General features: G+C 41.4%; 1 protein-coding gene across 2 annotated transcripts in view; it reads left to right on the top strand.

Moving 5' to 3' along the window:
- The first annotated feature begins 379 nt into the window (after positions 1-379).
- Positions 380-25,276, top strand: part of LOC117956916 (phosphorylase b kinase regulatory subunit beta-like) — a 44,344-nt gene continuing 19,447 nt past the window's right edge. Inside the window, exons 1-7 of one of the 2 annotated variants that reach the window (XM_034892385.1) lie at positions 400-487; positions 2,471-2,564; positions 3,871-3,957; positions 15,080-15,218; positions 18,627-18,726; positions 22,347-22,454; positions 23,132-23,212. In XM_034892385.1, coding sequence (XP_034748276.1) covers positions 2,522-2,564; positions 3,871-3,957; positions 15,080-15,218; positions 18,627-18,726; positions 22,347-22,454; positions 23,132-23,212 — 558 coding nt within the window. In that variant the 5' untranslated portion in view covers positions 400-487; positions 2,471-2,521. Of the gene's footprint in view, positions 488-2,470; positions 2,565-3,870; positions 3,958-15,079; positions 15,219-18,626; positions 18,727-22,346; positions 22,455-23,131; positions 23,213-25,276 lie in introns of both variants that reach the window. The other variant, XM_034892305.1, reaches the window with a different exon arrangement.

The raw sequence follows: 25,276 nt of genomic DNA, 5'->3' as shown, positions 1-25,276 counted from the left end.
CTGTGATTATTTCATTACATTAAAAAGAGGTGAAAGCAATGTGAAGAAATAATTCTAAACAATCCCATATTAGAGTTTCCTCGTTTACGTCAGTGTCGTGCTCCGGCCAGTTTGTCAGTTGGTAATGTATCAAGTTAAAAAGATTCACGTTGCGCAAACTCGGAAGCGAGGAAACGTTATTTCCAGAATAAAAGACATATTCAAGATCAGACATAAATAAAGTGAAACATTATACCAAGCACAAGACACGAATACTCATTAATATGGTGTGACACGTTTTACTGTAATAATAAAAGAATAACTTATTGAAATTTCTGTTGTTTATAACGATTGGTGACCGGGAGCCTTACTACCTGTTTTATTTTGAAGGACAATAGCGGAAATCCTTTAACTTGCCAGCGAATTTGACACAATAGGGTAAACATGGCGAGCCTAGCAGATGTCGGCTGGAAACTCCTGGAATTCAAAGCCCGGTCAAACAGATCAGGTCAGACTTCTTACCTCGCAGGACACGGTGCACTGTGCCCCGCATGGTTGTTTCTGTTGTGCCGGTACTTGGGTGACACTGTCCGTGTGTACGCGGGCTTCAGCTTGGTTTGATGTGCCCGTTACATTTGTCCACTGACTGTAGTCACGGTGCAAGCATGAAAGGTCAGAGGTGTACATGTGCAGCACTCAGGGGCTATTTTAAGATCTCATCAACAAGTTGCCTTTCGCTGTTTCATCTCACCTATAGTTAACTGCACTATCTGTCTATGTTATGTGTGTGTGTGTGTGTGTGTGTGTGTGTGTGTGTGTGTGTGAGTGTGTCTGTGTCTGTGTCTGTGTCTGTCTGTCTGTCTGTGTGTGTGTGTGTGTGTGTGTGTCTCTGTGTGTGTGTGTGTGTGTGTGTGTGTGTGTGTGTGTGTGATTAGAGGGCCTGTTGATTCTGCAGACTGCTATCCTTGCACTGGTCGTCAGTCTGTAATAATATAATATCCTAAAATCTGAAAGTTGTTATACAATACAATGCAAGGATAACGACATCTCAATAACTGTTGTGTATCACCACATGTAGACAACACCTGTGGTTTGTGTGAGACAACTGATGCACTATAATCAAGTCTTACACATTAGCCTGTACATGTATTTAAGAAGGACTCCAGTGATTGTAAATGTTGTTTAGCCATACTTTATTGGCTGTAGTAATACTTTTTTGTGTGTATTAAACAAAGATTCCATATAAATATTCTGGTAGATATTTTCTAGTAGAAAATAAATATTCAAATATTCTAATTCTTTCCATGAATTAAAGCGTTTAATAAGGTGCATCCTAGCTCATTTCATTTGACGGCAGTATTAACACAGCAGTGCATCATTCTGAGACCATAGCGTAGCATAAAGGGCAATATTCAGTCAAGTGATGTCCTAATTTACTGATGGAGATATTCAAAGTTCTTCTGATAATTACCACATTATGTTAAATCATCATGCCTCTCTCAAGTGTTAAAATAACTTGCATTCCTAATACGGCTGCACGATTTGAGGAAAATATGCGATCGACGTGCTATAACGTTGCTGAATATTGCCATAATGATAGCAATAAAAAAAATCCATCAACATGTATTTTTATATCACTTTACAGCAATCAGCGTTTTCATTTTCATTTTTCATTTATTTGTTTATTTGAAAAGGGGACAATGTACACTGATCAACATTCAAAGCAAATGTAAGCGTACCCGAGTTAGCCGTAGGCTTATTTTCATCGGCAGTCCCCTAGCCAGATGTTATTAGGTATCCTTAAATAGCAGGTATCCAAAGGGCTTAACATCAGAAACCGAGAGTAAAAACACAAATCATACAATAAGAAGAGTGAACAGTAATTAAAATCTGAAAAGGTTACAAAGAAACAGAATTATGGAATTGTCCCACCACAGCTACGTACTAAAAGCCAGACTAACAGATACGTTTTGAGAGCTCCAGTACATCTGTAGTAGTGTGAATATATTAGTTGAGATTAATAAACAGGTAATAACACATACTCTGTTCTGCTGCTCTCAGTATTATGCTAAAATACAACCAATTGCTTGTTAAGTTTAAAACTAATGAAAGAAAATCCTTTCCAACTTTATTTTATTAAATAAATTGAACACTGCTTTGACTCTAAAGTGCTCTACTAAAAAGAGAAGTGGAGTTTTATGATGATATTATATTTCAACCAACTCAAACTCACTCTCTCAGTGCCTCTGGCGATATGATGCAGTCTTTCACAACGTGGTCATTGTGGCGGTTGATATGGCAATGCCAAATTAAAAATGAAAAACTTAAAAACTTGTGCAGCCCTAATTCCAAAGCAAATCCAATGTCATGCAAATCCTTGCATGCTGTTCATGATCATCATCATCATCACACAGGGTGTAATTCATCGTTGATTTGTGCATGTCTAAAAGCTAACTCTGTGCTACTAACTCCTTCCTCTGAATTGCTGTAGATTTGTGATTTAGCTGAGCGAGACGATTGGCCTTAATTTCGCCTTTTGAGAATGGCCGCCAGTGCCCGGCCTCGTCGGAACATTCAGAGACTTGGTAAGTTCTGGGAGCGTATGTTAGGAAACACAATGCAGTCAGCCGCACACAGAAGGCCAGAGAGGACCCGGGTAAAGATCCCAAGAAAATAGTTGTGTTATCTGGACATAAGGAGGTTATTATTGATCACACAGCATAGTTATGTAATGAACAGGAACAATGGTTTGCCTTTATATGTTGTGAACTGGAAATCACAAATAGTAAAATGTATAGCGTGCTCATCTTGAAATGAATATGTTTTTAAGCTGACATCATAAATGACTCCATATTGGCTACTTTATATCCTAATTTTGCCGAGGCAACTAGCCATATCTAGATCACAACATAATGATATTGTTCTTTAAATATATGAACATACAGAGTAACACTCTGATCTTTGTTGGTCTGTTGGCAAACCAAATGTGCAAATTAGTGTAATATGACCCATAATCTCCTGTTTGTCTTATGTTGGTTTAGCTTCATGTTTTAATCTTTTTGTTACTTGACAGGGTAGGAAGTGACACCAAATGGATATACATTACAGTATTAATAAAGTCACATAGCATACTGTATCTCTACTAGGGTCAGAGGTCTGCGTTAATGAAGTTAGGATTGTTTAAAACCAGCCAAACACTAGCTACCCACATTTGTCTGATCTTATGTTAGAAATTAAAATTGTAATATTTAACTTCCTCTATGCTCTTTCAAAGTGTTATCTCAAAAAAAAGAGATGGATTGGCTTTGTCCCCTGCAACTTTTAAGCTGATGGAAATTATGCTAATTTCAGCCACAATGTGAATTTTTTAGTACCTGTGGTATTGACCCAAGGTCGAACCTATTAAAATGCAAATCTGAGCAGAGGGAAAAGTGTCTGAAAATAGAGAAAGGCTAGCAGATGGGGGGTTCCCCTCAAACGGCGTCTCTCTCTCAGCTCAGAGGAAAATGTGAGGAAATATCTGGGGCGAGCTACAACAGCATTTTGATTTTCAGCTTGGGGCCTGAATATTGTTTTCTGTGCTGAGCCCTTTGTGAAGCAGTGCATTGCAGTGAAAAACTGAATTTACTGATGGCATGTGTCTGCGTTGTTCTTCTATTCCCCCTGCTTTGTATTTTCTCAAATGAATTGTAATTAAGGCAATTTTTATCAATTTGACCTCAGTCCAGTTTAGTCATGAAGGCTGAATGTTAATTAAGCTGAGGAGACATGATTGGGAATACTTTTGTTAGTTTTTTCTAAGGATTTATAAGCCAACTATGAAAGTTACCTTTTAGTATTTGGAGCAGTAACATTTTAAAGTTTGTGTGTACCAAATGCATCCTCCCTCAGGTTCCATCTATGAACCTCTCAAGCTGTCCACTCTCCAGCGGGATGATGAGCCCCTATGGGAGAAGCTGGACCGTTACTACAATGCTGGTGAGTACATGTATTCACTGTTAACTGATCAATGGTATGAGGCAGGGGTCACCTTACGTTTAGTAGATATATGCTAAGCACTACTGTGAATCGTTGTACCAAGTACAGTGTACTGTATGTGCGGTTGTACATACAGGTTGTTCTTGATGCTGTGTTCCAGGGATTGACCATTTTTCTTTAAGGCCCACCCAAACACATGCTCACACTGTTGAGTTAATGTATACAGAGATAAAGCCAGCAGTTGTTTGTATTGAACTGAAATTGCAGCCTTGGGTGTAGTGATTACAGCCTGGAGACAAACTCTACAATGTTGTTTAGACTGAAATGGTTCCCGTCTGGCGAGGTAAAAGCTGCAGGGTAAAAGATGGGGGGGGGGGGTTCAGAAGCAACGGCTCACCCAGCGTGCGCTGACCTGAATTTCTGATTCGGCGCTGCACTGCACTCAGCTGGGGGGGTTGTTCAAGGACAGGATGGTAGACACCAGGTAGGGAAGATCCCATCCCGCCCCTTATACACACACACACACACACACACACACAGTTTGACCCATTAACCTGCTATTTTTTGGGATTCACAACTATATGAAAACATAAACAGATGAAATGCTTCAGCTTTCTAGAGTTCATATGTGTGTTTGGGAAACAGTTTTTTTGGTTGCGCTGGTACGAATGACTGACCTGGGTTGGATATATACATAATTCTGTTATGAATCTTCTATGTGTCCTCTCTCTGTCTCATAAGCAAAGAACAATGTAGAAAACGTTCAGCGAGCAGCGACTGGTTTTTAGGTGGAGCTAACCCTCAGATCTTATCAGCTGCTGCTGATGCACGTTCATTCTGTGAGGAGCTCGATGACAGGCCAAAAGAAACCGGGGCCGTTGCCAGGTTTTGGTGCTCTCTGCTGGCTTTCTATATCCAGCCGGATGAGTTATGTACGTGTTATTGTTTGTTATTTCTCAAACATATTAGCAATATCAAATGCAAATAGAGTGGACACACTCTCTTTTTACTGAACAAGTATTAAAGAACCAGGAGCTGGTTGCACCGACTCTTCTTTTTTGAAAGATTTAACTTACACTAGTTAGGATTTTAGCATTTAGTAAAGGAGATTGACACATCATTGTAAAAAAGCGCATACATAAACTAGTATATAGAGCTGAGTTATTACTCATTTTTTACACAAACTGTCTTGTGGAACTGTTGCACACCGACAGATTTAAACGCTTGCTAAAACAATGTTTAAATAAAGTGTAAAATAATATGGTCAACATATCCATATGACCAGCACTTGAATGCTGTTTTGAGAATTATGTGAGAAGGTTTTACATTCTATATGAAAATGTCCCCAAAACATCTAAAATCCACCTAAAATTACAAAACGTCATGCATAATCTTACATTTCCCCCTCATTGTAAACTACATGAATACTGCAAATTCTGAAACACATAGTTTGCCATGAATGAAGATAAAAATACAAGTAGTCATCCCTGATTTACGAATAGTTCCTGCTACCCTATTCAGGTGATGATTCTGGTAGGTGTAGTCAGTGAAGAGAGACACATACACATTATTACTGATTAGTAAATTACCTGCAGCTGGGACTGCCAGCAACAAAGAAGCCCCGCCCATCTGACACACTGGGAACCATACAAGGTGCACTTCAGTTCCCTTAAATTGGGTCCCCCGTTTCCTCCACTTGCTTCCCTTCCTAGTCTAGCTCCTTAGTCTTAAATCCCACCGAGGAACGTCATGGGAAGAGAGAGGAAACAAGTGAGTTTGTTTCTATAGGGATGAGACGTGCTTTCCTCACATTTGTCAGCTGTATAAGCAGAGTAAGCAACGGCTTTCAAATGCGTGGCTCCCGGGACGGCTGCTTTTATTCCTCGCTCATGACTCCTCCTCGGTCCTCAATCCTCATGGCCGGAATAAGAGCCAAAAATGAAGAGAACAACTTGTGGTTCAAGCGAGGACCGAGGAGACGAGGAGCCATCAGAAAAGAGACCTCGGATGCACCCATAGTATCCTGGATTTCAGACTTTGCTGTAAGCATCCTTTTGGATGTAAACACATTGAAACCAGCTTTAAAATAGAAGTGATGATTCCATTTGCTATGAAATAGTGCTGTCCTCCTGTGTGACTGGGCCATTAGTCTGGCAGACGGTTCAACTCCAAATTTGAAAAGTTTGCATATTGTTTTCAAATTTGGCACTTCGGTGCCAGTATTCCTGCTACAAACGGAGCTCTGCCTGTTCATTGACAGACGTCTCTGTGTCAGAGGGTTTGACTTGGGGTTTAACTACTAGAATTAATGACGGTTCCATTCCTGCGTCCACAACACACTAAGCCTCAGTGTCTGGAGGAGAAGAAGAAGTCATGAGGACCAGAAGACCCAGTGAAACAAAAAAGGAACAACTTGACTTCATCCAAAAGTTGTAGGCGTTGTTACATTTAGAAGTAAAATTTCAGTTTATTTATTAATTTTATTTGAATTAGGTGAAGGGTACAGCTTTTAAGTGCAATATACTATATAGAATGCAAAATGACTCAAAAAACCTGCAACATATTAAAGCTCTGGTAGGTAGGAAGCAAAGAAAATGACAAGCGTGAGACCTCTTCGTTCAGATGTCTCTCTGCCCTCTCAGGCTGCAGAAGAGCCAATAGAAATGCTCTCCGTAGGTATAAAACAATCTCTCTCTCTCTCTCTCTCTCTCTCTCTCTCTCTCTCTCTCTCTCTCTCTCTCTCTCTCTGTGTCTCTGTCTGAAATGAACTGTGATTGGCCAAAGTCTCCTGTCGGGCTAGATTTCTTAACCGTAGAAACCAGAGGAGGTGCAGAAGTCTAGTTTTCTCTCAGACCACTTGAACTACAAAATGCTGAAAGGTTATTATGGAATATTTGCCCCTCAATGCCTTAAATATAATATCTACATCAGCTTAGTTAGCCCAGCATAGTTAATATGGGAAGTTAGGGTATAGTATGGGGTATAAGAAACAGTATAAGGTGAGGTTGCAATATAATACATTTTAGTATATGTTTGCCTTGTGATGACAAACTAGAAGTCCCCTTGTAAATATTTTCTTCTTCTGAGCAGATAGAGTTGGCTCCGGTGTGCAGAATCATGGATCATGCGTTGTGTCTGGCTGTGCGTGGCTGTTAGATTCTGGTCATGCGGCTCAGGATTCTGTCCCCCAGGATCTGTGCTGATTGGGTCACTGTGGACATACGCTACACATTTCTCAGTTGCACTTGTTGAAGTGTGCAAAAAATGTACTGTGCAGTACTGCAGGAAAATCTGGACATGATCTGAAGAGTAATATCGTAGCTTTCAGTGCATTGATATTGTTTTACTGGTTGTGTTCCCTATTAACACAAATAATGTGTTATCATACATCTTTAAAAAAAACTATGCCCAGTTTTTTGTAAGTAGTGTGTGTGTAATACGTACCTTCATTTATAATGCTGGTATGCCGTACTGTAGAAGAATAGAGTCCTAACACATGTCATGCTTGCTTGGAGCTCTACCTGTGACTTTTAAGGAATTATAGGACATACAAGAAGCATGGCCTTCTCTTCACAGGACTAAGAGCTATTTTAAAGTGACATAAATCAGCATTTCTTTCAGCTGAATTTGACAGAAGCGCACCTTAAAGTGCCTTCATAATAATAATAATTATGTATACTTTATTAATCCTAAAAGGGGAAATTCCAATGTTTTCAGTTTGATGTCAGTGTGTGTGTGGGGGGGGGGGGGCTGCCCATGGAAAGGCTCCCCGAGCAGTTGGTGGTTCCTTGCTCAAGAGCACCTTGGCAGTGCCCAGGAGGTGGACAGGCTCCTCTCCAGCTACCAGTCCACCACCATACTTTGGTCCGTTTCTCCAGTTCCCAACTTCCTACTGACTGAGTTACTCTTCCCCCCCAATACTAATACTAATACTACTCATACTAGGCTTCAAGATCCTGCCGCATTTTACAGCAAAGGCCGTAGGAAAGGCCACCATAGACCATGTCCTTATGGTCTATGCATGTCCCAATGTTTTTACAAGTGGGAATAGTCAAAGCAAATGGCTCAGTCAGTCACACTCAGGTGGGACTGTGAGAGGGAAAAGAAATCATAGCTGCAAATTTCTTCATTACCTCAGAATGTATATTATACCATACAGGGTGTTTGTATGCCCACCTTTTATAAATCGCGTAAAAACCAATGTCAAACTGATGTACATTCCATAAAGGCTATGCACAGTTGAAAGGAAAAATAACATTTACTGAGACAAACAACACAGCCAAATCCCAGCTTTGGGTCAGGACTGGGCTCAGGCAGGTGATTTACTTAAGACTTGATAGATAGCTTTTGCCAGCAGTAAACAGTAAAGAGGAAAGAAGCTGTCTCTAACCCAGGTGTGGTTTGAGGGATTGTTAATGTGTCCTGTGTGGAAGGGTCTGCTCCGGGCTGCGTCTACCATTTTCTCACATGAACACACTTCTGGCAGATATGACACAGCCCATTGGTCTGCTCTGATGACAGTGCAGCGCGCGTGTGTGTGTGTGTGTGTGTGTGTGTGTGTGTGAGAGAGAGAGAGAGAATGTTTGTCTGTGTATTTCTGTGTGTGTGCGTGTGTGTAGGCTTAAATATGTGTTTTTTGTCTGTGTCGGTGTGTCTGTGTGTGTGTGTGTGTGTGTGTGTGTGTATGTTCGTTGTGCTCTGTAGGTTTGTGTGTGTGTGTATGTATGTGTGTCTTGCTCTGTAGGTTTGTGTATGTGTATATGTGTTATGCTCCGTGTGTGTGTGTGTGCGTGTGTGCTCTGTAGGTTTGTGTGTTAGTGTGTGTGTGGGTGTGCTCTGTAGGTTTGTATGTGTGCCATGCTCTTTAGGTTTGTGTGTTTGTGTGTGTGTGTGTGTGTGTGTGTGTGTGCGTGTGTGCTCTGTAGGTTTGTGTGTATGGTTTCTGGGTATTCATTAGGCTGCATGTGTATGTGTGTTTGAAAAAAAGACAATAAGCTTAGTGTGCAACAGGTGTCAGCTGGAACTGATTTGCTGTTATCAGTGAGCGCAGCGTAGCCTCCAGCATCAGCTGGGTTTAAACCCCGTACATAGATTTACGGAGGAGAGCCTCCGCCAGATTGCAGTATGTCGAAAAACGCCGCGTTGTTTAATTGTTGTGTTGGGGTGGCGGCTGGAAGCGCTTGTCCAATTCTATCGGCGAACAAAGCCAACATTGTTATCGCCGGCACCCAGACCTGCCTGCCAATACACCTGCTTTCTCTCAGTGTTAGGGAGGGAACGAGGGGGGGAGAGGGAGGTCGGGGTGACAAAGATATATCAAACCAGTTACACTTTTCCTCCTTTTCTCTTTCTTGGTTGTTTTGTTGCAAAGCCGCCCCCAGCAGTATTAAGTACACAATGCTGTTGAGAAGACGGACTTGTTTTCAGTTTATAAAGAGGAAAGGTTTACCTCTATCTGTCATAGTTCATCACTCCATCATCTCTCCCTCTCTCTCTTTGTCTCCCCTCTTCTCTCTTTCCCTCACCCCTCTATAGTTTGTCATTCTTGTGGCAATGTGGCCACACTCCATTGGTTCCGTCTTGATGACACTGGAGGCTGGGGGGGGGGGGGCTCACACCGAGTAAGGAGTGGAGAAAACACGTTCCTCTTGTCTTTTTATAGGCATTAGGAGTTGGTTGCAAAAACATATGGTTGCCTGGGTTTGTGTGTGTGTGTGGGGGGGGTTGGGGGAGTGTTGTTTTTTGTTTTTCATTTTTGCAACTCCTTCTTTCCTTCTGTCTCTTTGGATTTTCTGATTATTTTACACACTCACTGGCTTCATCTTTTGCTGAGTTTGCGATTAAAATCAGTCCGCTACGTTTTAGTGACTAATTCCTCAAAAAACTGACTGCTGTCATCAGGGTTTACAACACCTGAGAAAAGTGTTTTCTGCAAATACCATGTCTTTAATTTAGCAAGAGCATAAAGCAAGAGAGAAAGAGACAGCTTGTGTGGGGATAAGATAAGAAAACAAAGAAAACCTTTATTATTTGTCCCACAGTAGGGAAATTGTGGACACACACGAACTAGCCAGACCCTCCTCTGTGGAGGAAGGTCCGGCGATGCGAGACAATGACTGTTTAATAGAAATACAAACCAGCCACAATGTTTCTCCCCTGTCCCTGAATAGATAGGCGGTGTAGCGCTGACCCAGTGCTGTGGTCACAGGGCTGGCATTGCCAGACTAGGTGGACTACCATAAATTATAGTAGTTATAATATAGTATATATATATATAGAAAATAATAGTTTTTTTTTGGAATAAAAAGGAATGAAGTAAACCGTTTTTAGCCCTTTAAAGCTTTTCTCCAAGGTTAAGCACATGCTGTGTGTGTCCTGTGTACCTCTGGTCACTAAAAAGGCTCAATGCATTTTGGGAAATAGGTTTATAAGGAGCTTGAGCCGAGTTGTTAGCATAGCATAGCTTAGCATAGCTTAGCTTAGTGTAAAGTCTGAAGGAAGAAGGATTCCAGCTCTCTCTAAACTTTTCAAACTCACCAAATAAGAAACATGTCTTGGTTGTTTAATCCGTACACATATATAGTTGTAGAAAATATAATTTGTGGTTTTAGGTGGAGTTATGTTTAGCTTTCTATGTGAGAGATATTGATCTTTTCTCCTCATGTTACTCTGGGAAAGAAAGCAAATTGGCCTATTTCCAAAAAGGATGAACTATCCTTTTATTAAATCTACATTGCTGTTGCTACTCTGTCAGCAGTTTTGTTATGGCTTTTTTATGGCCACTGTATTTGTTTTCCATCCAACAGTAAGTCGTGTTACAGATGTTATATCGCAGGGAACATTTTGACAGCGTCAGCAGGAGTAGACCGGCAGATAACTTATTATTGAGGCTGGCACAAATGTGAACGCCAGTGTGTGGATTTCCATTTTTTTTCCTGTAGCATCTGCTGTGGTACTGTACAGATATCATCTCACTCCTTCCATCGTTCATCTCTTTATTATTTTTCTCTTTTCAATCTATCTCTCAGTATTTTCTCATCATCTTCTCTCATTTCCCCCACCCTGGCGGTGCAGTGAAATGGCCCATTGTAAGGAGCAGACTGTGTGCGTCTGAGACATTAGCTGCTGATTTAGTGGGACATTAGCTTGATGGATGGCTTGGCAGAAGCCCCCCAACAACAGTTGATTTGCATCCAGAGAAACTTGCAGAGTCTAGCTGAACAACGTTGAGCACTCTCATCATTTACGTCCTGCGTCTAATGAGGACTTCTTTAGCCCTGTAGTGCAGACGATGAAACCCAGAGTCCTCTCCAGGTCCAAATTGAGAGACAGAGCTCCGCAACTCAACTTATCATCAGCTTTTCAAATAATAATTTAGTATACACTAGATTAATAATAAAATATGTATTTTTCATTTTTTAAGCTCTAATGTATACAGGGCTTGGCATTTCAAAATTGTTGGTATCGGCAAAAATGCTGATACTGGGAATTCGATAACGGTTCCTTAACAATACGTTTTCCGATACCAAGGTAAAATGAATATAACACAAGTTAATACAAATCTTTTTTTTTTTTTAGCTCCTTTACACCTACACTGAAGTCAAGTCTCTCAATATACATCACACACGAGAGTCCTGTCTCTATGTTTGTGGCTTAGCAATTTTCTTGCTTAATGTTAGACAGCCAATCAAAAGCATTATTAGAGCTTGGTAGAAGCATGCTGCAAGCTTATTGGATCACTGACACTGATGAGATTTACTCCTTTGGTATTGAAATTCGGTATTGAATGACGAGGCATTTTCTGACTCTCGATTCTATGAAGGCTGCCTAACAGATGGATAGTTGTATATGATAAGGGTGCCACCCCATGATGGGCAGTGTTTGTAAAGTGGTCTTTTTAACTTGAGCCAATTTTTCGTGGAATGCGTGGTTGTGGTTACATGGTTGAATACTCGTCATCAACTCATATCATACAGACACTGAAATCAATGATGTACTGTATATCTTATTTAAAGCAACACTAGAGAACAATCTGTATTTTGAGTTATCATGAGGTATGTTCCAAAAAAAACATAAAGGAGCCAGAAGGTCGACCATACTATCATGACTTCATTAAATTTACAGTATGTACACACTTTCTTCGTGTTTCTTTATGAATTCGACATGTTTCTGGGGAGTGTGATGACAAATGCATCGCACAGTCTTTCACATTCTACCGCTAATGTAGCCGCAGTCAAAATTAGCCTATACCCAAAGGCACTGTCCTATTACTGGTTAGATGAATCTGGAGCGTGTGCGTGTGCGTGTGTGCGTGTGTGTGTGTGTGTGTGTGTGTGTGTGTGTGTGTTAGCATGCGTGTTTACGCTTAATTTACTCTATGCTGACACTGAGTGTCCTTACAAGGGCACAGAAATGAATAAATCATTTGTCTTTGCTCATGCCCCAGTTTAATTAGGGTTCATCTGACAAGTCCAGTTTCCTTAATAAGTCCAGGGTTGAATACAGTATGAGCCAATGAAATGCTTTGGACTTTTGCTCTGTAACAAACGACAGTGCAAAATGGATGTCCCCGTCATTTGCACCGGCATAATGTTCTGATGAAAAATGAAGTGATCCCTCCAGACAGATTAGTCATCAGTTAGGAGACCTCTGCAGGAGGTGTGTGTGTGTGTGTGTGTGTGTGTGTGTGTGTGTTTTTTAAACAGATACATTACTTTCCCGGAAGCTTTCTGTTTGAGTATGTAATTTTTCTGCATATATTATTGGAGGGCTCCGATCTGTTCTTATTAAGGGCTTTCATCCATTGTTCTTTCTTTAGTAACTAACGCTGAGCATGAACTTTGGTGAACTTGAACCATCTTAGTTCATCCTTGCTCATCCATTTGGTGCAGTCAGACATCCACAGTCACACCTTAAGTGTCAAGGCTAAAACATGTCTCTCTTCTTTTCCATGATCCGCTGTAGAGCTTTCTATTTTCATTCCAGTAACACTAAAATAACAAAAAGATGTTGGTACGTTCAAAATCACCCTGTTTGGAACACAAACGTTGTTACGGGTTTTTATTGTAATCCATACAATAGTTGATGTGACATTTCCCTTAAACCCCAAGATGGGAACCTCATGGTAGCGCCAGACAAAAAGTCACAGGTGTGCATTGACATGCAATTAAGTAACCAGGTTACAGTCATTAAATTTTTCTGTTAGAGCGCTAGGGGATAGAATAAATCTGGTTTCCTTACAGACTTCTCCTATAAAACTCATACTATTGGCCATGTATACAGTAATTGGGTGTCTGATCGGCTTTTTACAAATACTTCTGTGGATGACAAAGACTTCAGACAGGGATAGCCAACGGTCAGGTAATTACACGGAGCGATGTGTTCTCGTATTTGAAACGTTTCCATCTGAGGTCAGACTAAAACTGATTCAAAGTAGCCTCTGTGAGTCTAAATAAGTTTGTTTGCACCACTGAACTTGAGACATTCGCACTGCATTTGCATGTGTAGTTTTTGTGGGTTTGGTCAAAGTTTGAGGCACAGTTGTGCTACACATGAGGAAGTTTCCTTGGGTGATGTCTTCATTTCCACTCTGATGCGGGTGCAGAAGTAAAGAAACACTGCCGGTCATGCAGTGTTGTGCTGTGTGTTTTTGAATATATGTGAGAATAGGAAAGTCTCTCAGAGGGAGACCAGGGGTCAAAGTCAGCTAAAGAACACCATCGCAGCTGGAAAGGAGTCAGTGTTATGCTCCGAGTTTCTTCAAGCGGGGGAGAAGTTCACATAAATCCTGGTCCTCCAGTTGAAATCCCTAAAGAGTAGGGCTGCACGATAAATATTCTAGATATTACTTGTGATAAATAAACAGATATTAGAGTGTACTACGTTCTGCATTTCTGCTGCTCTGCTACAATGCAACACATTGTTGACGTTATGTTGAATCTTGCGATATGGTTAATGCGCCAGTAAATGTTGCAATGATGATAAAAAACGATATATTGTGCAGCAACACTAAAGACCTCTTATTCCATTAAATTAGACTGTATAATTTGCTATATAGGAATGGAAATGATTCCTAAATCTCCTCACATGAGTCCAAGTTAAGTCTGTAAGTGGTGGTAAAGTGTGTGTGCACATAACACAGAGCAAGTCAGCTTGCACAACTCCATGTGTGTGTTGTCAGCTTCTTGCCAAACCGCAACGTGAACACACACGGACTCGTGTCAACTTGTGCAGCTGAAGCGCAACAATGGCACCCTGAGTCCAAGTGATATTCCCCCAAGAAGTATTGCTTTTCTTTGCTGTCGCAGACATTCACTCTCCATGTCGCCGTTCACACTTTGCTCGACTTGAACAGACATCCATCTGTTTTCACACTCTCAGTGTTTACTGTTACTGTATTTGGCTACGCAACACGAACTGAGCTCTTCTCCAAGTGACTTTACTACATTAACTTTTGCTTACTTTTATCAAAGAAGAACAGTTGTCTGCCAAACGTCTGTTGTTGTTCAACCTGGTCCAAATTGAATTTAACATTATTTAGTTTGTTTTATTTTATTGAGCTTGAATATGCATAAAAGGAACTCAGAGGAAAGCTGGGAAATTGCCTATTCCCACGCACAAAAAAGCCCAGATGTAGAGAAAATACACACTGAAAGTCTCCATCTGGTTATCCGGTCTGACCCTAAGACTGCCTATGTCCAGCTGAAACACCAAATCAGAATAAAAATGGCTCCACACATCTGCCCTGACACGTGAAGATCTAAAAGCTGGATCCAAAATGCTTCTGGCGTAGGTGTGATGGAAGTGTAGGAGTGAAAACAGACAGAGTAAGGTTATGCAAAGTGTGTGGGAGCATGACGGTGTACTGTATATGCTTTCACTAAACAGCATTCTCTTGGTGAAAACTAGTAATGAATAATGGTTTGGTTTTGTAAAAGGCTTATGGGGCAGTGATCAATGGTTGTGTGTTACAATTGTTTTTTTCACACCTGTAACACACAACAAGTGAGGTGTGTCAACTAATGTGGCTTTGAGTAGATAATAACAACATTTCCATTTTTTGCAAGCTCTGTTGCGTCAACACTTCCGCTGTCTCTTTCTCTCTCTGTCTCATTCAATCTAGTCAAGACAACCATTCTGAACTACCAGAGTCCGACCACCGGCCTTTTCCCCGTCAAAACATGCTCCACCTGCAAGGAGGCCAAGGTCCGGGACTCCCTCTTCTGTGCTGCCAGTGCCTGGGCCCTGGCTATGGCTCACCGGTTAGTACACAAATACACACTCTTGCAGTCTCACATGTAAACCATGCAGGATGGGTTTCATGGGTACAGGGTTACATTTATCTTTAACTGATGAATTGGGATTTAGACCCTCTGCTTCAACTTTCAACTTTATTTTGTCCCTGGAGTGAAACTGGTTTTGCAGCAAGGTTTACAATACATGAAAAACAACATAGTCATACAATACAGAAAGAGGCGGGGGTGACATGAATACCAGTGGCCCCGGAGACCAACAATATCACGTCACAAACAATCATCACCATCGTCATCGATGCAAACCACATCAAATTGCTAACTAATCTAAGCACTTGGCCAAGTAAATTGGCCTTGCTTGGTCTCTAGTTCCGCGACATTATGCACTATTTCATACACAGAGTATCCTCTTTTAGACCAGACCATTGTCCATCCTTAGGTCAGCTCCAGTAGCTACTGCAGTTTGAAGCTGCACTAAGCAACTTAGCACCAGCCCCAAGTGGAAGCAAAAAGAAAATGGCCGCACATTTAAAAAAAAAAAAATCAACACACCAAATTGACCTTTCATTTTGTTGCTGTGTTTTTGGTATTTTAAAAAGAATGGAAAAAAGTTTTAACTACTGCTCTATGCATACCACCTCAACAGGGGGAGGGGTTAAACAAGCGGTCATTTAAGTAGAGGTAATGTCACTTTGGAGCCACCGGCACTCTTAAACCTAAATTCTTGGTGTGTAGCTGGAGGTGATATAACACATAGTGTATGGTCATTTTGACAGAGTGCTCACTTACTCCTATATATTTGTCCAGTACAACAGCAAAAGTGATGTAAAAACACCACTAAAATATATGGCTAGATCACTTATAATGTGTTTATAAAGAGCGTTAGAACAAAGAACAGATCAAGTAATCCTTTATTCCACCGGTTTACGGTTCGTTCCCCTGTATCCCTTCTCCATTGAGTTCTGCTTTTGTTCCACTCACTTCTATTTCTGTGCTTAATGACCCTGCGCTCAAATCTGCCTCTGTCATCTGAAGGACTTTCTTGACATTTTGATCTTGTTGGTTCAAGGAGAACGCTCTTCACTTTCACTAAGAACCGTGTAACAGGCCCCAAACTCCGTTATCAACCACCCCTGCTCTTGATGCCTGCTTTTCTGGTTGATTAGCTTCAAGGGAAAGAGCACTTCACAATATTAGCTTGTAATAGGACACAGGAGAAAGAATGAAGAAAAGGATGGAGAGAGAGAGAGAAGAAGGAAGGATGGATGGATGGAGACAGTGAGGAAAAAGGGACAATACAGAGAGAAGGAAGTACTAAACGTAGAGATGTGGAGTGGGAGTTAGAGAGGGAGTTGGGCAAATGGGGGGATAAGAGACAGGGAGAAAAAAGATGGGAGATGGAGAGAAAGACTAGGCGCGGGAATGACATGGAGGGGGGATGACAGAGGAAAAGAGAGGGGTAAAAATAGTGTACTGCAGTGATGTGACCAGCGGCAGATCATCAGTCATGGCTGCCTCCTATTAGAATTGTCACTGGGATTTAATTAAGATGATTCTCATCTGACAGGCTTTGCTAGTGCCATTACTTACTTCACGCCTAGCTGCTGTGTGTGTGTGTGTGTGTGTGTGTGTGAGTGTAAGTGTCTGAGTGTGTGTGGAACTTGGATTTGCCACAAACTCCTAGTAGACATGATGAGTTTTATCTATCACGTTGCCCAGTCACATTTTATTCTTTATTTTGTTACATTTGATATGTTATTATATGTATATATTTTTTGAATGTTGAGTGGGTTGTAGCCTTCTAGGACTAAGATGCGTCCCTCATATTGTCTTGTAGATGTCCACGCGGCGCTGTGGAGATATGTCTGGCAATGTGAGACTAGTAGTGGTCAAACCTTTCTGACACCCACTGCATTTTGCTGATTAATTGTCATAAAATGTGAAGAGCTGGGTGTGTTACTGTAACCCCTGGCCAGTGCTGGATCCCCTCATGCATATAACAGTGTTGAAGCCTTGTAGTCGGTAATGAAGGTCCTAAAAACAGGACAGTGGGAGATCAAAAGCTGCGTTCCGCTGTATCTTCTGCCTGCCATCGCTTTTGATGTAGAGGGTCACTTCTCAAAGACTAATGGACTGTTTACCTCTGAAGTTTCACCTCAGCGGCTTGGCTTTACTCTGTCCATACCCAAAGTCATTATTAGCATAACCTTTGTACTGTGCATCTGAGATCTGCGGGGCTGGCCATGGTTTCCTGATGCAAGACCATAGTCTTTCATTGCCAGACCTATCTCCACAGCGCTGCGGAGGAAGGTCTGGCTAGTCCGCTGGATAGGAGAACAAATGCTCAGGGGTTGGTTGTTTGCATTTCTTTAAACCAATCACAGTCGTCTTGGGCGGTGCTAAGCTCCAGACGCAGCGAAGCTGGCTCTGCAAAATAAGTCCCAGGAAGGAACATTTGCACCCCTCAAAAGAAAACTCCACATATAATATTATAGTTAATGTCTCACTATCTGCTAGCTGCCGGTTCCTAGAACACACTGTAAAAACGCGGCCTCTGTAGACAGTCCAGGGTCTACAAACTGTGCCCACCTGCACCACGAAGCATACATTAACAGTGTTCCAGCCTATAACAGACAAGAAGGATTTGGGAGTTGGGGGGTGGGGGTGGGGGGGGGGTTAGTGCGCAGAAGCATGGAAGGGAGGGGGAGGGGACAGGATGAGGAGGAGGGAGGGGCGAGCTAGTCTCGTTTTGTTTGAAAGTGCAGATGTAATGTGGTTTACTTCTGAGGGGTTGCTCAGCAGGATTATGCAGTTTTTTTTGTTTGGGCTCACAATTTGGGATGATACAGATGTGAGTGTAAGGCTAAGGTTTTTTTTAGGTCTTTACAAATTGCATATTAATGTTTAGCCACTTCTAAATGTGTTTAGGCAGACTAGTTTATGATAAAAAAAGGTTGTTAGTTCCATCCCTACTTACATTGACTAAGGTTGCTTTTACACCTTTGGCTGACTTCAGTTTGTAAGGACCAAGGAAATTAATTATACATTATGCTTTTAAGTGCTGGTTCTTTTAAAGTTCACACTGATGTCTTTGGAATTAATAAAGAGGAGTAAACATAAAAGCACATTAAATGTCAGGCAACTAATTCACTGGGCAGCTTAGGTGACGCGCCCACAATGAAGTAAGGAATTATGAGCTTGGTAGAGAGGTAGAGAACCGCCTTTTCAGGTCTCAGAGCCGGATGTTTGGTTCCACCACAGTTCAATTGAAAGCTCTGATGGCCCAAAATGACCAAATCACCAAATGGTGAAACACACCAGAGTCTGTTTGTGCGGCAGTGTCCATCTGCACAGGGACTTGTGTTGACTTGTGTGTTCTCCCTGTCCCCCCCGTCCCCGTCCCCGTCCCCCATGCAGACGCATTGATGACGATATGGGGCGAACCCATGAACTGGAGCATTCTGCCATCAAGTGCATGAGAGGGATCCTCTACTGCTACATGAGGCAGGCTGATAAGGTGAGTTTTTTGCCGGCCTCCACTCAGCTTTTGCTTTCACGCTGCATTTTTCCATAAAAACTACCCGCAATTACACATAGTATTACAGATCAAAGGTGTATATCTGAGCTCCGATTCATCAAAGTCACACCGACCTTGATCACTGGACACATCTGGTTCCTCTTTCATTTCATCACATATTACAATGGGAGCCGGTTGTTTGACTCATAACGCTTTAATAATTGCCAATCTGTTAATTGCCAAAGACCTTTGCTCCGCTTGGGAAATTTCACACCACATCAACACCATCAAACCTGATGCATGTGCATGATTAAACTGTGAATAAAAAATGGCCATACATGCCATTTTGCATAACCAAAGCAGAATCGTCTACGTTCTTTTTATGCTTTTTTATATTTCTCACAAATGACATTTTTTAAAAGCGCAGCTGGCTGTGTCTGTGTGTACGTCCTCGTCTACATTGTGTGCCTTTAAAAAGCCTTTCTGTTTTTATCTTGCCTCAACCTTGACGACCTAATTTAGGGGAAAGCTTTCCCGTGTCTTAATTACAAAGCTGCGTTTACAAAGTTAATTACACAGAGCAGCGTTCGTTACGGCCCTGTCTCCAACACTTACCGAGAACATGGCATTTCTAATGGAGACCTGACACGGGGCCACTGCTGGGCAAATGTCACAGAGCAAATACAGCAGCTGGGCCCCACTGTAGTGGCGTGGTGTGTACGGACGATCTTCTAAAGTGAACACAAAGAAAGCCAGAAGATGCAAGGGGTAAAATGCTCTTATTTACGTCCAAAAGCATTGGACTTCAACACTGGAGACGGGATTTAATAAAAAAAAAAAAAAAAATGTTTTGGTCCTGCGATGCGTCCTTGTGTTTCAGTGTATTCTAACTGTTTTTAGATGTTTATGTTTTTTTAATAAAACATAAAAATAAATAACACTGAAGACAGGGGTACCTGTTCATGTACATGTTCACTGTAGGTTTACCCCACTAACGCCTAACCTTATTTTTAAGAAAACACCTGTTCTGACAACATACATATCTTTACCTTTTAAATATGATGACACTCACTCCCCCTTACTTGTACCTGTAGTATCACCTCTTGCTTTGCAGTATCTACACATCTTCCACAGCAACTCCACCATCTTTGCTATTCCAACGTAATTTCACTTAGGTCTACCTCTTCACTGCTGGAGACTTAAAGCTGCTTTAATCAACCTTTTTATATTAACAAAGTATTAAATAACTACACTGTGGTGTGTGAGGTAAGGTGTCTCCTGTCATAACTTACCCTCAGAAAATGATCACCTGTCTGCAGAATTATAAGGCTCTATGGAGCATTTTTAGCAGTGTGTAACTCGTTGTTGCAGTTGTACAGCTGTTACTTTTCACCGCTCTCGTAGTGTTGTTTTGGCCGAAGCAGACCGCTGTTTTCAGCAAAAAAGCTCTAAAAGACACTGTAAGGTGCCTGGACTGCACCAAATAGATATCAGTCAAAGTTGGCAAGTATCTGGTGAACATAGTGGAGCAATTGACAGCTAAAAAAACACATATATATTTTCCTCAGGAGGCGGTAGAGACCAAAACGGAGCTGAAAGGAGAGTGAATGTTTGGCTTGCATTTGTGACATGGACAAAAATACATTCCAGATGAATGTAAATAAGCAACAAGTTCGCCATATTAAGTTTATGAGGTGATAATATGTCATTGCTGTGTTCTTTGTTATTGGTTTGATGAGATGCAAGAGATTTGAGTTGGAGTGTGGAGCCAATCAGAATCTCCCGAGAGTTGACACTTGACACCGTGGCTCTGCTGGAGCGAGAATCAGAGAGAGCTCTGCACAGAAGTAGGCTTTATCAAAACATAAACAGCAGTAACTATTGTTAGCTGCTGCAGAGGTAGCTCTTTCACTCACTAGAACACACACACACACACACGCAAACTCACATAGCAGTCACTGTGGGATGGCAGGAAGTAGAGCAATTTAAGTAAAAGTGGGACAGAGGGTCTCCAAAATGACCTGACTAGGTGAGAAAGAGAGCGAGAGAGAGAACAAGGTGGGCGACGGTAGTGTGCCAGAGGAAAGAAAATAGAAGAAATACATGGACTCTAAAAAAAGAGATAGAGACCAAGAGGGACAACAAATAAAAGGGAGACGGAATAATAGAAAGGGCTGGGAGAAGTGAGGCGAGGGAGGGACGGAGGGAGGGAGAGAAAAATGGGGACAGTGAGGGGGGCCTTGATGATGGAGAGAGCTGCGAAAGAGGTGTAGAGAAGAGAAACAAATGAGGTGAAAATGGGACAAAGGGACAATTATTTATAACTCTACGCGACGGCGGCCCAGTCGAGTCGGTGCAGCACACACAAAGCCGACCGAGACTTCACTGAACACAATATGCAACTTACGTGTTGTTCTCGGTTTTTATGGATTTGTTGTAAACCAAGTCATATTTTGGCTGCCCTAAATCTGACCTTTATGTTTCAGAAGAGACTCAGTTTTGTTGGACAGTTTATGGGTTATTGCTCATAGGACAGAGAGTTTAATTTATCAGACAAACAACAGATTTCAAACAGAATGTGTGATACATCACCGGTCAAAAGTATGGGGTCACTTCCAAATGTCCATTCCAGTCCATTATAGACAGAATACCAGCTGATCTGGGTGGGGGCTGTTCTTTAATGCAATATCTACATTTCCCATTATCAGCAACCATTCAATCTGATATTATTTTAAAAAACTACCTGAGAAAACATCGGAGAACCCTTTTGCGATTATGTAAGCACATAACGTAATCTGAAAACTGCCCTGGTTAAAAACACAATGCAACTGATCTCAGCTGGTATTCTGTCTAGAATGGAGTGCAATGGGAGTTTCCAAGTGACCCCAAACTTGTGACCAGTAGTAGTAGTCCTGCATTTTGGAAAGCTGAACATTACCTTAAAATCAGGCTTAGAAGAACAGTTCCGTTGGAGGCCCTCGTACTTAAAGTTAGTTTGAACCCAACGCTTACTAGAAATGGCTAGATGTTCTGAAGTCTGAAATATTGCAGTGCAAATATTTGAAACCACCTTAATATTTGATTTTTCTAAGCTTTTGATGGGTATGATAGAAAAAGTTGAAGTGGAGGCACTGAAAGTAGTTGAAGTGGCCCCTCAAACAAGAGCATTGAAAGAAAGGAATTCAGGAATCAGTTGAAGTGCAAGCATTAAAAGTAGGCGGATAAAATTTAAACAAAGAGAAAGTTGAGCATAACAGTTCAAGTGAAAATAGTGAAAGGAGTGGAGGAGTCTGGTGAAGTGCAAGCAGTGAAAGGAGTTGAAGTGTCAATTGAGGTGTAATGGTGGGATGTAAAAAATGTAGGCAAGGAGGTCAATTCAATATACCATAAAAACACTGCAGCCATTGGAGCATGACAGACATTACAGCAGAGATTAGGAAGTTCATTACCATGCATGAACTCAACACACAATGTTCCCAATGGTGTGTCGTTGAATGTGTTCAAGGCTGCTACTGTGGTATACTGTACCTTTTGCTGAGGAAATAAATCCCCCCCTCCCTGCTGAGCTTTGACCTCTCTTTTCATCCGGTCCTCTCTGTCGCTGTGTTTCTCTCTGCCAGGTGGAGCAGTTTAAACAGGATCCCAGCCCCTCCAAGTGTCTGCACTCTGTGTTTGATGTAGACACGGGTGACGAGGTTCACTCCTACAACGACTACCACCACCTGCAGGTCAGCCTTTCAGCACACAAGTGCAGAAATGAGGCAAACCTCAATTAAAGAAAAATTAAAAGAAATAATTTGTGTTTTTACATGCAGTATGTGCATATACAAAGTGTGTGTTATAGATATGTGCATCCAATGGACATAGACATGTTTAATTTTTTCAGCCGGTCTCTGCTGAACATGCATGTACGGTTGGATAATTGACTTGTCCTCTGAGCTGGATGTGAATTATACTGGCACTAAAACGGCTTATTCCTCTGTCAATTATATCGACGCTGGTCAATTTGTTGTGTAACGTTTGGATGGAGACTGCATTTCTAATGAAGGGTGGCTAATGCATCAAGAGAGCAAGATAGAAAATCAAAATGACGACGTTGTGACAAAGAAAAGTTCATAAATCACCCCAGCTGTATAGATGTTAAACACTGTATACACATTAAGTCCTTGGCTGTGATTGCTTCTCCCACAACTTTGCCATGAAGCAGATTGTGTTATTGACGACAGCAGTCCAATGCCAAAGGCTTAATAGCTCTTCAAAAGTTCATGTCTCAGTCGCTACGCTATGTAGAAAATGAAAGACAGCTGTATTGACGAATCTGGAAATATCACACAGGGTACGAGTGACATGTCATTTTCTTTAATGGTATCTCATCCTCTCTGTCCTCCCCCTGTCATTTCTGCAGATCGATGCTGTTTCTCTGTTTCTGCTGTATCTGGTGGAGATGATCTGCTCTGGTCTGCAGATCATTTACAACACAGATGAGGTAAACAAGACACTAGAATGACTGCCGAGGTGATCGATATTGGTAAACTAGGGATTTACGTCCAGTCCTGTTTATTTGTTTGATATTTTTCTGGCTAATCCACCAGCAGCAATCAGTATACATTTTAAGTCCCTGACAGTATAAAAACACTTCTTTTCTCATACACTCTGATCAAAACTACATTTTCCTCATGCAGAATGTTGTTTCCTTTGCAGAACGCTTCTGTCAATATTACATATTTCTGACTTTTTAGAACTTGTTTTTGGAGTGAGTTGGTTAACTCACTGAACCAAATCTAATTCAAAACTTAGTCTCAGCTGCACTTAATGTTTAGTGCAAATGAGTAAATGTTCATGGACAGCGTGTATCTTTGAGCCCTTTCAATTCAATACAGATATCGTATTTACAGCATTGTTATACTCTATGGCACATGTGTCAAACCCGAGGCCCATGGGCCAAATCTGGCCCCTCACAGAGTTTGAAAATATTCAGATTTTGATCCGGCCCGCATGTCAATTAATGTTCACGATTCTTTTTGCCCCACCAAGTTTTTGTCACTTTTCCGACGTTTTGGGTGTTTTTTCTATGATGGCTGAGGACCAAACTGTAAGTGAGAAGACTATATGACACATGCAATAATGCAGTCAAAGATATTTGACTTTTTTGATTAATAAGTATAAGCATGTCTGTTATGCCCCTGTTAGGATTCTCATTTTCCACTGTGGCCCTTTGACAGCCCTGCTGTACGCTAACATATTTTGAGGCAACTCTAAACTGTTGTGCCCTTTTTGAGTTTGTATGCATGCACATAAAAAATCTTGTTGTTAAGGGTTATATTCTAAAACAAACTGTGGCACCTGATGCGATTCATAAGACTTATATTATGTGATGCAACCTTAGATTCCACCAGATGCTTTAACGTGAGAGCAAGGGCTTCCTAAAGCCAGTTAGGTGAACCCTAAATCCCCCACGGATATCCTAGAGCCGACACAAATGCAGGATATGGGCACAGTATCTCACTTTTATAGCTCGGCTCACATTTATGTTTTTGCTGAGCCGCTCAATTGACTCTCAACAGGAAAACGTTTAGAGGATTCCATTGTGGAGGCTTAAATGTCCTCGAGGGAATCGAACCGGTAACGTCTTATTTGGCAGCACACCAACCCAAGCTATTACTGAAAAGCAACTTTCAATGTATTTCATCAGAGTTTGATGTATCTTTCCCGTGTCATTTTTTATGTTTGTCTTTTAATAAAACAACAAGGCAACTTGGCCGTTAAGTTTATACACTGTGCTGTTTGTGGTGTGGCCCGGAGGAGCTGTTGGAACTTCATTAATTCTGTTAGTTTTTATAGTGTGCTCATTCTGAGCTTTACTTACCGCCACAGAGCGGTGGAATTTGTGCCGCGGGTAACGGAATCTATTTGTTTACTGGAAAAAAACTAAGGACATCGTAAATATACTTTGCCACTAACTAATTAGTGCGTGGAGTCTTCACTTTGTTTACATAAAAACCTCCCTAATAACCTCTCATTTTTCTCCAATTCTCACTCGTGAAGGCAAACAAATTGACAATGCAACTTTTGTTATGAGGGCAGTCTTGTATGCACAGCAGGCTAAATATGCATGTTTAAACACTGCTTATTAGGTTGCATAATTCAAACTGATGCAGACCCCCCCCCATGCTTCTATTAACTAACATCAGATCCGGTGAGTAAAAGGACTTGGGATGTGTTCTCTGAACGCTGTTTGAAAAGCATTTCATTTGGACTAATCACCTTGTTACGGTGTCATGTATGACATGTGATTAGTTAGTTGACAGCTCAGTCACTGCTCGGGATGTCCATTGGCAATTACTTGTCTAAGCTGCATTGCAGTGCTCTTTTTTAAGTAGGCGGTATAGAAAGGCTGCTGCGTGTCCTCTGAGAAGATGCACTATCGACCTCCTACCAGATGCCATTTTCAGTCTCATGCGGTATGAAAAGGGGCATCTCATTAGCCTGTGTGTATCACAGTTTGTGTTTTTTCACAGTATACAGGTGTATGCATTTCCCACAGTGTGAG

The sequence above is a fragment of the Etheostoma cragini genome, chromosome 1 (genome assembly GCF_013103735.1).
Source record: "Etheostoma cragini isolate CJK2018 chromosome 1, CSU_Ecrag_1.0, whole genome shotgun sequence".
Classification (NCBI taxonomy): domain Eukaryota; kingdom Metazoa; phylum Chordata; class Actinopteri; order Perciformes; family Percidae; genus Etheostoma; species Etheostoma cragini.
This window is presented reverse-complemented; position numbering and strand designations above follow the sequence as displayed.